At 41.5% G+C, this 15,098-nt stretch overlaps 1 protein-coding gene across 6 annotated transcripts in view; it reads right to left on the bottom strand.

The window, feature by feature from the left end:
- Positions 1–718: 718 nt before the first annotated feature.
- Positions 719–15,098, bottom strand: part of CNOT2 (CCR4-NOT transcription complex subunit 2) — a 156,103-nt gene continuing 141,723 nt past the window's right edge. For 5 of the 6 annotated variants that reach the window (XM_030214116.1, XM_030214114.1, XM_030214110.1 and 2 more), the window contains 2 exons: positions 10,668–10,812; positions 719–1,909 (listed from right to left, as the gene is read on the bottom strand). In XM_030214116.1, coding sequence (XP_030069976.1) covers positions 1,823–1,909; positions 10,668–10,812 — 232 coding nt within the window. In that variant the 3' untranslated portion in view covers positions 719–1,822. Of the gene's footprint in view, positions 1,910–9,273; positions 9,472–10,667; positions 10,813–15,098 lie in introns of those variants that run through there. The other variant, XM_030214113.1, reaches the window with a different exon arrangement.

Below are 15,098 nucleotides of genomic sequence, written 5' to 3'. Positions count from 1 at the left end.
AGCACTGCGCCTAAATTTTAATGCGCGTAGGCAAAAAGGGGCGTGGTTATAGACGGGGAAATGGGCGTCCCAAAATTTACGTGCGTTGTTATAGAATATGGCCCTCTGCGCTTAAATCTATGCTCCAGCATTTATGCCACATTTTCATCGGTGTAAATGGAGATGCGTTGTTTTAGGCGCTAGATTATCAACTAAGCGTAGTCTTTTTACCATGCCTAAATAGAGGTGCCGCTCATAGAATACACAGGCGGAATTTTCTAGGCGCCATATATAGAATCCGGCCTATTATGTGTGGCAAGGAAGGTCATACATGATTCAGCTTAAAATGTATTATTTTTCTTGCATAAGGACTCATCACTTGCAATATTTCACAACACATTTTCTGGCCTTTTTGGCTATAAACCTCTTGTATTTCACACATTGCAGTAACAACATAATCTGGGCAAGAGCTTGCATTCACTATGTTGCTTGAATTTTCAAGTTTAAAGTAAAACAAAAATAAAATCATTTAAAAATAATCTTCATTTATAGAATGCGCAGGTCTGTTTGCATCTGTTCCATGGATCAACATAAAGTACATGTTGAACTGAAAAACAGACGCAGGATGTTTCTCCTTTTATGCCCCAACCACAAAATGTATTTTACACACAGATCAGCTCTTCCACGTATGATGCCAAAATATTTCATGCTCAATCTCAAATCAAAGTCAACACTGCAGTGAGGATAGCTTTTCTACTTTATTACAAAGAGAAGAAGCCTTTATGTGGTCAGAAAATACAAGATTGATTTTTTTTCTTCCTATGAAACGCTGCTGTTCAAACAGCCAGAGTGAATTGTCTCAGTTCACTTCTTTAAAGTCCCATCACGTTCACTTGGGTATGGATGTCCTTGGCTGCTGAAATCTGGCCCTATAGTGCACAGGGCGACAAAGGAGTCCCCTGACCAGCAGTTCCAGAATGTCCCGTTTTCATATATTGCATCCATGCACACCTCCTAAAAATGAGGTACAGCAGGGCAAACATTTTCCAAAATAGATGTCATATATATAATATATACACATTCGTACATACATACCTTTATTCATGTGATGTCCAAAAATTTAAAAAAAATGTACACATTTATTACAAAATCGTAACAAAGACTGGACAGCGTTTTGCTCATTCTGGAAAGATGAAGCTCAGTAATGCACAACTCTGGAAACTATCCAGAGGTTGTGGCAATATCTTTCTCCGAAACAGTCAAATATTCTTATTCTTCAAATAAGCTTGGCGAAAACTGCCTTTGAAAAAACCGAAGGTGGGGGAGTAAGCGGAAGGAAGCAGACCTTGCTCATCTTTCCGAATGAAAATAAGAGAAGGATCTTCACATAAAAATGCACAAACATTGGGAAGGGGTGGAGAAGGGGTATTATCAAGAGTGCTACAATGAACAATGCAAACTTTTATTTTCTAATGTTTTTTTTTTTTTGTTTTTTGTTTTTTTACATTTTGGAAACTATGTGGTCAACTTTTGTCAGTGTATTTGTTTTGTGTTCGCAGACTCAGGTCTGTCTGCTGGCCAAAAAAAAAAAAGAAAAGAAAAACCAAGAATAAAACAAAAACAAAAAAAAAATTCAGACCCTGCTCAAACTAAATAGAACAAGTTACAATTTTAGGTGTTGGGCAGCACATAATTAGTAAGGCAGGACCTCGAATGGTGATCCCTTTGCAAGAGACAATTGCCCCTCAAGGAATTAAAACCAGGATGCCTGAGCCACATCAGTTCTGCAGTTATGGTTAAGTTTTGTGCTGAGACAGCCATACCCCCATGAACAGGGAAGTCTTTAGAAGGCTTGCTGAGCAGGGTTGTAGTTGAAGGTCGATGGCAGATGAGGTCGTTCTTCTAGCTTGTCATATTCCAGATGGAACTCCTACAGAGAAGAAAGGTTAAACTTTTATTCAACGCCAATCTGCTTTAATGCTAAGCTAAAAATAAATAAATAAATAAATAAATAAAGACAGGCATGAAACATCCAAGGCTGTGCTTGTTCAGTTCTAATTGTTAATGAATTACTTTTGAGAGGATAGTGGTATTATTTCTGCCGCTTGGTCAAAGGTATGATTTATTTGTAGGAAGCCCTCACAGGGTCAACAGCAAAAGCAGCTGATGCCTATCTGGGCACCACAATTACCACCATATGAAACAGACAGTGCGAATATTTATGGAAAAAAAATAATCAAAGGTATGGCATCCATTCTACTAGAAGATGAACCTCAAGAATGGCTATCCTGGAAACTTAACTCAGCTGGTTCCCACAGAGTAAACCCTCCAGGATGCTTCACCCTACTAGCTTCAGGATCAACTTTGCAGGCTTATTCTGCAGCAAAGCATGCTATGGTTGAACCAGTTCACTCTTCCCAACCTACGAGTACTGTCGGCTTCCTCGCTCACTTACATACCATTCCCCATACTGAAAAATTTACCGAAAAATCCTTGCTGAATCAGATAGCAATTCCAGAGCCTTGATCCATTTGGCTTACGTGGTATGGCGGCTGCGTAAATCCACCAGCGTTTTTACTGAACTGGGCCCCTATATGTGGAACCAAGTAAAAGGTTTCCCTTTACAACCAGTCATTGTTTCTCGTTAAACTGAAGTGCAGAATGTTTTTTGCAACTTCTGTCTGATAAGTTAAAATAAAAATTTCACAAGGATAAATACTGCAGAAGGATTTCTATTTACTGATAACTATGGCTCAACAAACAGAGGGAAGAAAACATATCTATTCACTAATATGGAACCAGCTCCTTACCTCAGAGCTTTACATTTTAACAAAGAAATAAAAAATAAAATAAAACAATGACAGAAGGCAAAGTTTTATTAAGTTTGCAATATTTATATTGTCATCCAGGAAGCAACAGCAACATTGAACAGTGCTGGCTTTCTCCCACCTACACCGTACAGCAGAGATGCTTTTAAGCTGGTAACTCCATACAAAGGCAGCAAGCAATAAAGGTCTCAGTACATTTATTTCCTACAGAGACAAAATTTAGCTAACATCTCCCTTGTGACACCTAAGATCCTACGGCAGACTTCAAGCTGTACGTTCCAATGGTATTTTGAACTTCTCTACATTCAAGATATATAAAAGTTTCTTTGACAAAAGTCTCCTCTTGTCCTATAAAAGCACCTTCCTGAATGCAACCATGGATAGAATTTTCCCCTTAAGCATGAAAAATTAAGGGCATCAAAGTAAGATATGAAACAAACATTTCCTTGCTGGCTGCTTCACATACATCTGGAGTAATTGTTTCATTATATAGGAGTTCTCTGACTCTTTAACAACGTCATCTGTAATGATGGGGTACGCATTTAATCCAATTTCCCGAACAGTCTGGAAAGCTGTCTCACTTCTGATTCAATTTTTGATTCATTTCCTTTTATTGGCCTGTTATTTAAGGTAAATCTGAAGTAAAAACTAATTGTATAAATGAAAGTTGTTTACTGTTTAATTGCATGTCAGAATTATTTATTTACCAATTTTAGCAATCTAGGACATTGTCCCGAATTTTATTCAATTTTGTTTATTTATTGCATTTGTATCCCACATTATCCCACCTCTTTGCAGGCTCAATGTGGCTTACAATATATCATGGGTAGTGGAAATGATAGGAGAATTGACATTTAGTATTACAGAAGTGTTTTGAGTTGCGTGGTAGTGGAAAACATGATAGTAATATGATATAGACATTCTTAACTTAGCTAGATATGTGTGGGGGTTTCACATGTATTGGTCTTTGTGGTATATTTTGTCGAAGAGATTCAATTTTGTCTGTGTTATACAATTGCTTTTGATGCCACTAATTCATAAACCAAGTTTATCCACGGGTCCATACTATCCCTCCTTAGAGATCAAGGTTTCTGTCTTGGACTGGGATCTTCCATAGCTAGCAAGGGAGAAGTTTCACAAATGTGTTATTTGGCACTATGAACAGCTCAAACATAAACCCTGTCCAATTACATCGTCTTTTAAAGTCATTTTTCATAATGGAGCCTCTTAACACATGTACCAGCACTTGATTTAAACCACTGAAAAAGAAAGCAATGACTGAAGGCTGCCCTTCCAATCATGTGTTGAAAGAAGGGACACATTAAGTCAGCACTGCACAAAATCAAATTTGCTTAGGCAAAGAACAACCCTTCAGCATTCTGATTACTCAAAGCCACAAAACGAATGATGCGGAGGGGGAGGGATCACAATAGAGCAACTTTCTTAGTGGCAAACGTGAACAGCGGTTTTTCTTTAGAAATAAACCAGTTTCCAAAGTAAAGGCTTTCACTTCATCATCTTCTTTGTCGTCACTGCCTAGCAAAATAAGTCTTGGTTTAGATATGGAGCCCAAGGGAAACGTTTTCACTCTGCATCGAACGTGAAGGCCCTGGCACACCGTGAAGCACTGCTTGTTAATTTGTATTAATCAATTGGGAGGGCATTTCCTGGTAAACATTACCCAGGTGAAAAGCGCTGATGCTCCACCTTGGTCTTAGGAATAGTAAATATTCATATCCCAGGAGGTAAAAACTGTTAAAACTGTATCTAAAACTGTAAATGGCACAAATCACGAACACAGAACAGAATTTGGGGTGCTGGTTAATTATATTATTGGCATTTGTAAGGCAGGGGATCTTGTGTTTAAATGATGGATGCGGAGTGCTTAATGTTATGTCACAGGTGGAGCTGAGAGCAAAGAACATAAGAGTAGCCATACTGGGTCAGACCAATGGTCCATCTAGCCCAGTATCCTATTTCCAACAGTGGCCAAGCCAAGTCACAAGTACCTGGCAGAAACCCAAATCGTGGCAACACTCCATGATACCAAATCCAGGTCAAGCAGTTGCTTCCTCATGTCTGTCTCAATAGCAACCTATGGACTTTTCCTCCACGAACCTGTCCAAACCTTTTTAAAACCCAGATACGCTAACTGCTGTTAGCAAAGAGCAAAGAGTTCCAGAGCTTAACTATTCATTGAGTGAAAAAAATATTTCCTCCTATTTGTGTTTCTATGTAATTTCCTTGAGTGTCCCCTAGTCTTTGTACTTTCGGAATGAGTAAAAAGTCGATTTACTTCTAGTCGCTCTACACCACTCAGGATTATATAGACCTCAATCATATCTCCCCTCATCCGTCTCTTTTCCAAGCTGAAGAGCCCTAATTTTATTTTTGTTACATTTGTACCCCGCGCTTTCCCACTCATGGCAGGCTCAATGCGGCAGGCAATGGAGGGTTAAGTGACTTGCCCAGAGTCACAAGGAGCTGCCTGTGCCGGGAATCAAACTCAGTTCCTCAGTTCCCCAGGACCAAAGTCCACCACCCTAACCACTAGGCCACTCCTCCACTGTTGCTACTATTTGAGATTCTACATGGAATGTTGCTATTCCACTAGCAACATTCCATGTAGAAGTCGGCCCTTGCAGATCACCAATGTGGCCGCGCAGGCTTCTGCTTCTGTGAATCTGACATCCTGCAGGACGTCAGACTCACAGAAACAGAAGCCTGCACAGCCTTCTACATGGAATGTTGCTAGTGGAATAGCAACATTCCATGTAGAATCTCCAATAGTGGCAACATTCCATGTAGACGTCAGCCCTTGCAGATCACCAATGTGGCCGCACAGGCTTCTGCTTCTGTGAGTCTGACGTCCTGCACGTCAGACTCACAGAAACAGAAGCCTGCGCAGCCTTCTACATGGAATGTTGCTAGTGGAATAGCAACATTCCATGTAGAATCTCCAATAGTAGCAACATTCCATGTAGAATCTCCAATAGTATCTATTTTATTTTTGTTACATTTGTACCCCGCGCTTTCCCACTCATGGCAGGCTCAATGCGGCTTACATGGGGCAATGGAGGGTTAAGTGACTTGCCCAGAGTCACAAGGAGCTGCCTGTGCCTGAAGTGGGACTCAAACTCAGTTCCTCAGTTCCCCAGGACCAAAGTCCACCACCCTAACCACTAGGCCACTCCTCCACTCTCTTTAGCCTTTCTTCTTATGAGAGGAGTTCTATCCCCTTTATCATTTTGGTCACTCTTCTTTACCTATCAGCTGGAGAGTCTTACATGCAAGGTCGTTACTATTGTTATAACCTCCCACTGGTCTTTTCAAATAAAACCAATCATATTAGCAAGACATGAACTACAGAACAATTCATAGGAGTGGGTTTTTTTTTTTTCATTCTGGGCTAGAACCATTAATCTGCTGGAGAAACGTTGTTTGGGTTTTTAACTGTAATAGGCTGTAGGTCAAATGGTTTGGGAGATAATGTGCAGTCAGACAGAAACTATGCTTTTATATTTCTGTTTTTCATCTGCATGTTTAATGAGAAAAGTCCCAGTAAGTTTTATCGGACAACAATAGTTTGAAAATTTGGTGAGTGTAGGTTGAATGGTTGGGGAGATGACACATTTGCTCTACTATCTATGTTTAAGTTATTATTATTATTCTTTTTTTTACAATAAAAGCAAAACAAAACAAACCCAGTGCAGTTTTGTAGAACTCTGATTTGTCTGACCTGCTGCACCGGCACTCGCATGCTTTGATCTCCAATAGCTTGGTGCACCATCACCAGAAGATCTGATGTACATAAACACATCAAGCCAAGCGAGCTGTATCGGACTGGTCTGTTATGAAAACTGTGTTCTGCACTAACCCATCAGCTCTCAGACTTCATTCAAAAAACAGGATCTCTTCCAGCCATGCTAACGCCGTTTACGGTACTATGCAAGCCACATTGAGCCTGCAAATAGGTGGGGAAATGTGGGATACAAATGTACCAAATAAATAAATAAATAAATATTTTACATAGTATGGTGAGAAAAACTGCTCTTTTCTTTTAAATTATCTCAGTACTGTCATATGAAACATGTCGCTCTCTTCACAGGCCCCTACTAGTTAATGAGTGGACTATTGAAGGACTCAAAACTCTGGACAGAAATCAGAGCTAGTGGTTAGGGTGGTGGACTTTGGTCCTGGGAAACTGAGGAACTGAGTTTGATTCCCACTTCAGGCACAGGCAGCTCCTTGTGACTCTGGGCAAGTCACTTAACCCTCCATTGCCCTATGTAAGCCGCATTGAGCCTGCCATGAGTGGGAAAGCGTGGGGAACAAATGTAACAAAAATAAAATAGATACCATTGGAGATTCTATATGGAATGTTGCTACCATTAGAGATTCTATATGGAATGTTGCTACTATTGGAGATTCTACATGGAATGTTGCTACTATTGGAGATTCTACATGGAATGTTGCTATTCCACTAGCAACATTCCATGTAGAAGGCTGCGCAGGCTTCTGTTTCTGTGAGTCTGACGTCCTGCACGTACGTACAGGACGTCAGACTCACAGAAGCAGAAGCCTGCGCGGCCACATTGGTGATCTGCAAGGGCCGACTTCTACATGGAATGTTGCTAGTGGAATAGCAACATTCCATGTAGAATCTCAAATAGTAGCAACAGTGGAGGAGTGGCCTAGTGGTTAGGGTGGTGGACTTTGGTCCTGGGGAACTGAGTTCGATTCCCACTTCAGGCACAGGCACTCTGGGCAAGTCACTTAACCCTCCATTGCCCCATGTAAGCCGCATTGAGCCTGCCATGAGTGGGAAAGTGCAGGGTACAAATGTAACAAAAAAAAATGTACTGTCTATAAGACAAATGTAGTAACGAGGATATAATAAACTCAGATCCCCTTAAATATACTCCCTCACAGGGCCACAGTAAGAGACCTAGCTCTAGACTGCTTAGCCAGAAGAGTGCGGTCAAGTCAGGGAGACGAAAAACCCAGAGCAGAAAGGAACAGCCCTTCAGACTATGCCTCCACAAGTTGTGTTTAAAGAACCAGAAATACAGCCAAGGTAAGCACGCTCTCATTTGAACATTATGAAATGCTGCCCTTGAGACCCACCAGGACCTAGGTCTTTCCCTGCCTGTTTGATGTCGAACTTTAAGTTGATCCTCCTGTGCATTCTGTGACTAACTGTAGCCTAGCGGAAGATATTCAGAAGGACCAGACTGAAGTCACAGATGTTAACAGTCAAAAATGATTTATTAAGACCCTACAGGGTCCGTGTTTCGGCCAAAAGGCCTTCTTCAGGGGTCTTCAAATTGGAAAATACAGATAATCCAATCAAAAAGTGCTTATGTAATGAACCTATCTGGATGGAACTCAGGATAAGAGCCGACGTGGCCACGTTTCGCCTTCAGGCTACGTCAGGGGTAAAAAAAAACCTAATAGGGGTAAAAAGCAAAGTGAACCCCTAAAAGTAGTCATACAACCACCTTACATTTATTTATTTATTTATTGCATTTGTATCCCACATTTTCCCACCTTTTTGCGGGTTCAGTGTGCCTTACAATATGAGATGAATGAAGGAAATACAGTTGTTACAAATTGGTTATGGATTACATTGTGTAGAGTTATGCGAGACAATCGAAGTGTCGTTAAGGAAAGTAACAATGGAACACAAACCTTGAAACGATGGAAGGAGACAATGGGAGCTTAAAGGGCGATCATAAGGCATAAAGACATATGGTATACATATTTCTGTGAGAAAAGGTGTGAGTGATGTGAGAATGCGGGGGATGAGAGTTCAGAAGTGGAAGTATGATGCATTAATGAACAGTAAGTGTGGACTTTATGTGTTTTGGCTCTTTCCGTAAATTTTGCTTCCCAAGCTTACTCAGCAAACTTCACAATGCTATGTTGAAGAAGGCCTTTTGGCCGAAACACGGACCGTGTAGGGTCTTAATAAATCATTTTTGACTGTTAACATCTGTGACTTCAGTCTGGTCCTTCTGAATATCTTCCGCTTGACTTGTTGTTTCCTTGTGTGTTTTTGCGGGAGAATTGGACTCTCTTTGTTGTTCTACTAACTGTAGCCTGGCAGGAGCCTTTCTCCTTCATACAGGAACTGGATTGCAAGCTTATTATGCTTACTCCTGAGTTACCAGGCCTGCTTGTGCATAATTATCTTGAAACTCAGTTCCTCTATAAAAGTAAAAGGTTCTGCCAAATTAGTCACAGCATCTACAAGAGTTATCAACTTAAAGTTCAGCATTAAATAGGCAAGGATGAAAAGAAAAAATAAATTGGAACTGAGGGGAAAATCCAAGTCAGAAAAACTGAACTGGAGAAGGAAAAAAAAAATGATTCAGACACAACAAGTTTGAGAAATGTTTTATTCTAAAGAAACATTTATAAAATGATAGATTTTCAATTTGGAATAAAAATAGTTTTTGCATATGTTATAATGAAAAAATAAAGATTAAAACAAACCTAGAATTGTTCATTTAAAATTTGTCATTAAAACAAAGATTCTTGCCAAGTCCATTTGTACTGTCCTGTTATACTTCACAGAGGGCAACAGACACCAAATGTGGGATGGGAACGTGTGTTCAGACTGGTCGTATTAAAGGTCACTATGGTCCAGGAATGTCCACCACTATAAACAAAAGATCATCATTTTTCCCCTATCAAAATAGTCCACAGCAGTTGCTATCAGCTAGGTCAGCTGCTCCAGCTGGTATTCAAGCATTAATTTATGTTCCATTTTTCCACCCTTATAAAATCTGCAGGTAGCAGTGCTATTGGCAGTTCTGTTAATATTATATACTTACAAAGCGCATTTGCTTTAAAAAAAAATTATGTTTTTGCACTTCTATGTAGAGTCGCTGCAGAATATTCTAAGCCCTGTCACACGTTAATCCTTTTGGCCTGTAAACAGACCTGTGCAGGTTACAATGAAGCACCTTGGACGTTTCAACACGTGGTTACCAGCAGAATCTCCTACACCTGTTACCAGGATTATTACGTCAATCGGTAAAACCAGATCAAAGTAAATTCAAGGGTCTGAACCAAAGCATTCTGGGGGTTTCAAACAAGGAAATACTGGAACTAAGGCCATCCTTGAGGTTGCTCAACAAAAGTATACACAAACTAAACTAGGTCAGGCCAGGATGATCACAGCTGTACTTTCAGACTAGCCAGAGAATGCAGAATGGATGTATAGCAGAATGGATGTCACCTTTGGGCTACAGAGAGATGAATTTCACATCCTAAGCTGCTTATACACACCACCACCTTCCATGCTCACTTTCCTATCAACTACATTACCTTTGATACTAACCGACACTATAGAAATATAATCACCTGAATACCTTTTGTAGAAATGCACAAAAGGTAACAATTATGCTCAAATCCAAATACCCAGTGTCTGTAAGTGATGTTGTAGAATCTTCCCCTACTGGAAAAGTACAATATCAAATGGAACATGTACATTGGGTAAAAAGAGGGTACCATCTTAAAATTTTCAAATATAGAAATTATACACATCTAGTAGCAGCTGACATTTTGGGCCTCGTCAATGTTCAAACTGCTGCACTTATTGTGGGCTTTGCAATGGGACGGAAGAGGATTCTACAGTGAGACACAGACTGCACACACTGGGGGGGGGGGGGGGGGGGGGGGGGGGGTCTGCTGTCAGAAATGACCAATTGTGGACTAAGAATTAATATCGCTTGGACCTAAAGAAACTGAGCCTGAAAGAGAGTCAACAATGTTTTTCAATTTCCATAAAGGCAACACTTTTTTTTTTTTTTAATACAAAAAGTCTACATTTTACACATTTATAAGCAATACCTTAGCTACTTTCCTCCAGTTAAGACAGTCAAAGAAGTAATATGTTCCCCTCTCGTATGTATTGGTTTTCATTGTTGGTTCCATTCCAGGCGCCCTGGTAATCCATACCCGCTCTTCTTTATGGTACCTCCAGTCCCTGTTAAAGCTTGATTTTTTTAGTTCAGACAAGAGAGAAAGGAAGAAGAAATTCTGATTTTAATTTATTTTGAAATCACATACACCATACATAAAAGTTCTTAAGCAAAAAGCATGTACATATTACCAGAGCTGGCCCTACATGAGTGGCTGTGTTTTTGCATATGGCCCCAACCGATGACTTATGCAAATTTTTAGGCAAATGAGGTCCCACAATGAGTCTCTGCATCCCACACAGGCTGCCCCAGGCACATCACACTTCTGCTTTAAAAGATGAAAGAAAGCCATACGTCCTGGCTAGTTCTCCTCAGTTTAACACGTTACACCTCATGTATTCTGGTCAGATTAAGGAATGCATCATAATCAAACATCAGACACTTAATAACATAAAAAATCATAAGAACTGGAATACCAGGTCAGACCAAAGGTCCATCTATCCCAGTATCCTGTTTCCAACAGCGGCCAATCCAGGTCAAAAGTAGCTGTCAGGATCCCAAAATGTACCTAAATTACACGCTACAACCCACCCCCCCTTCCAGGGATAAGCAATGGCTTTCTCCAGGTCTAATTTAATAACAGTTTATGAACGTTACCTCCAAAACTCCTCCAAGTCTTTTTTTTTAAATCCAGCTGTACTATATGTATAGGTTTCCTTTCATTAGTGTTTATGTTTTTCTATAAGGACGCCTGACGAAGGCTTGCATGCTTGCATGGTAGATTTAAAACAAATAGGAGAAAGTTTTTCTTTACTCAGCGTGTAGTTGGACTCTGGAACTCGTTGCCGGAGAATGTAGTGACAGCAGCTGGCCTGACGGAGTTTAAGGGGGGTTTGGACAGATTCCTGAAGGAAAAGTACATTGAACATTATTTAAAAAAACTTTGGGGGGGGGGGGGGGGTTTGCCGGGTTCTTGAAGCCTGGATTGGCCGCTGTCGGAGACAGGATGCTGGGCTTGATGGACCCTTGGTCTTTTCCCAGTATGGCGGTACTTATGTACTTATGAAAATGATAAAAGGGATGGAACGACTTCCCTATGAGGAAAGGCTAAGATGGTTAGGGCTCTTCAGCTTGGCGAAAAGGCGGCTGAGGGGTGAAATGATAGAAGTCTACAAGATAATGAGCGGAGTAGAGCGGACAGATGTGAAGCGTTTGTTTACCAGGGGCGTAGCTACGGGTGGGCCTGGATGGGCCCAGGCCCACCCAATTTAGCCTCAGGCCCGCCCGCCCGCCCACCCAGAGTCCGAGTCCATCCCCGTCCGTCCGTCTGTCCGTATCTTCGAATCCTCGCCCGCAGCGGTGAACTGGCGGGCAGGCGCTATGCTCAAGTAGTAAAAGCAGCAAGCCAGCAGGTTTGAGTTCGTCCCTCGCTTCCCTGCCTTCTCTGCGTCCCGCCCGCCTGAAAGGAAATGACATCACAGGAAGGTGGGACGCAGAGAAGGCAGGGAAGCGAAGGACGAACTCAAACCTGCCGGCTTGCTGCTTTTACTACTTGAGCATAGCGCCTGCCCGCCAGTTCACCGCTGCAACCTCAGGAGTGGAGTGCAAGTGAGCCAGCCCACGGAAGCCATTTGGTAAATTTCTGTTTCCACTCCCCCGCGTAGCCGTCGCGTCGCCGTTCATTCAAAACACAGCAAGCAAACCTGTGAGCTGCTGCATCCACATTGTTGTTCTTTGCCAAGAGATGAGAGATGCTGCGAAGGGGGAGAGAGGGGGGTGGAAAGAAACAGGACGGATGGGGGAAATTCTGGCCACAGGAGAGGGGGGCAAGACAAAAGAGAGAAGTGACAGGAAGATGTTGGAAGAGGGTGAAGGGTGGGGAGAAGAGAGGGAGCAGATGCTGGGCTAGAAGGGTGGAGGGAGAGAGACATTGGGAAATGTGGAACCATGTGGGAGAGGCCAAGGGGGTGGCAAGGAAATGAACGCGTGGAGGATGGTGATTACAGGGGAAAGAAATATGGTAAGGGGGAATAGATTGAAGATGGAAGGGAATGGATGGCTGGGGAAGTAGAGAGATGGGGAATAGGAGAACTAGTGGGTGAAAAGGAATCTGAGAGGTAACTGAAAAGTAAAACAAAGGAAAAGGGGTTAGACAGGATAAAATTTGGGTGGACAGAGCAGAAAAGAAAAAAAAAAGAGAGGAAAGAGCTAAAATGGAAAGGTCAATATGTCAGAGGCAAGTGAAGTGAGGGAATGGAACAAGAGAGGAGAAAAAGACAAATGGACAGAAGCTGCTTGAAGGAGAAATAGCAGAAAGATAGGAAAGTTCAAAGGAGAAACTGGATCAACATGATGGAAAAAGAAAATGACCAGACAACAAAGGTAGAAAAGGCATTTTATTTTGAATCTTAACTGAAATATGATAGCTTGAGAAATGTGCATAGTGGATGTCACTTTCCTCATGAGCTAAAGTGTTTCTGTTTCTATTTTGAGTTGGGAGGTGCTGGGGGAGAGGTGGAGAATAGGGGGAGGAAGGGGGCGGGGCAGAAAAAATTTTGTGCCCACCCACTTAGGGCTCTGGCCCACCCAAAATTGGCTGTCTGGCTACGCCACTGTTGTTTACACTTTCAAACAACAACAAAACCAGGATGAAGCTAGAATATGGTAGATTTAAAACAAATAGGAGAAAGTTTTTCTTTACTCAGCGTGTAGTTGGACTCTGGAACTCGTTGCCGGAGAATGTAGTGACAGCAGCTGGCCTTACGGAGTTTAACGGGGGTTTGGACAGATTCCTGAGGGAAAAGTCCATTGAACATTATTAATTTTTTTTTTTTTTTGGGGGGGGGGGGGGGGGGTGGGGGGTGGTTGCCGGGTTTTTGAAGCCTGGATTGGCCACTGTCGGAGACAGGATGCAGGGCTTGATGGGTCTTTCCCAGTATGGCGGTGCTTATGTACTTATGCCAAAACACGGTCTGTGTTGGGTTTTGCCTGTATCCATTATAGGTGAATAAATATTTTAGAATACTTAACAGCATTTCCTTGAAACTTGTGGTCTTTGAACTTGTGGTACTGGTGACTTCCACCCCTTTTGCTCCTTTGTGGATTCTACTTTTGCTTGTTTCTAACTGCTTTTACTACATCTTTAGGCAATGAGTTCCCGAACTTAATTATGAATGGAGTAGAAAAAATATGTTCTCTTATTTGTTTTAAATGTATTACTATGTAACTTCATGGAGTGCCCCCTAGTCTTTGTACTTTTTCAAAGACTAAACAACTGATTCACATTTACCCATTCCGGATTTTATAGACTTCCGTCGTCTCTCTCCTCAGCCTTCACTAAGCTGAAGTGCCCTAACCTCTATTGTCTTTCCTCATACGAGAGTCATTTTTATTCCCTTTATCTTTCTTGGTTACCCTTCCCCCTTACCTTTTCTAATTCCACTATATCTTTTCTGAGATGCAGGCCACCAGAACTGCACACAAATACTCAAAGTGCAGTTACAGCATGGAGCAATACAAGAGGCATGATGATTTTTGTTTTCTATTCTTTTCCTACATTTTTTTAAATTGCCACCACACACTTAATTATTTCCCGCTCTTATGTGCTCTCTGTTTGAAAAATGTGATAAATCACACCAACACGTGATGCTTTTTTTTGCCAAAAGCAGCCTCTGTTTCATTGAATGCATGATCTTTGCAGATTTGGATAACTTTTACTGGATCAACCTAAGAGTTACCCAACATAACTCCATTCTTCAGATAGTAAATTTATCATAACCAACTTTAAAGTAGGAAAAACACAGCAAGAGGAATGTGGCATGAGTTTCCACTACTATTCACAAAGACACCGAGTTGAACTCTACATACAACAAACTCACTTAGAACCACCCTACAGAAAACAAGCTGAGGATTCCATACAGTAGAGCTTCCTCTGTGGATGGATTCAGAATGTCCTTAACTTTCAAAGCCACTCTTAGGCGGGTGATGGGCTGACTAATCAGGGTGAGAGCTGGTTGTTTCCAGCAGCTCCTTAATAGGACTTGCACTGGGTAGAATTACAGATCACACTCCAGCTCTTCCAACTAAGGTCAAGTAGAAATAATAAATTATTCTTCAGCAAAAGATCACCCTGGACTTTCAAAACATCAGTAGAACTGCTCAGTCTTCTACTATGTAATACAACGTTTTACATGACTCATGCTTACCCTTGAGCAGGGGTGTCCAAATTTTTTCATCCTGTGCCACATGATCAGAAACCCTGTTGTGGGGGGGGGGGGGGGCTTCATAACTATTTAGCCTGTTGTAGCATGATTTACAATCATCAAAACGTGTGAATCTCATCTGAAACTAACTTCACGTT

This window comes from Microcaecilia unicolor, chromosome 9 (genome assembly GCF_901765095.1).
Source record: "Microcaecilia unicolor chromosome 9, aMicUni1.1, whole genome shotgun sequence".
NCBI lineage: Eukaryota > Metazoa > Chordata > Amphibia > Gymnophiona > Siphonopidae > Microcaecilia > Microcaecilia unicolor.
Note: the sequence above shows the minus strand (reverse complement) of the source record. Positions and strands in the feature narration are given on the sequence as shown.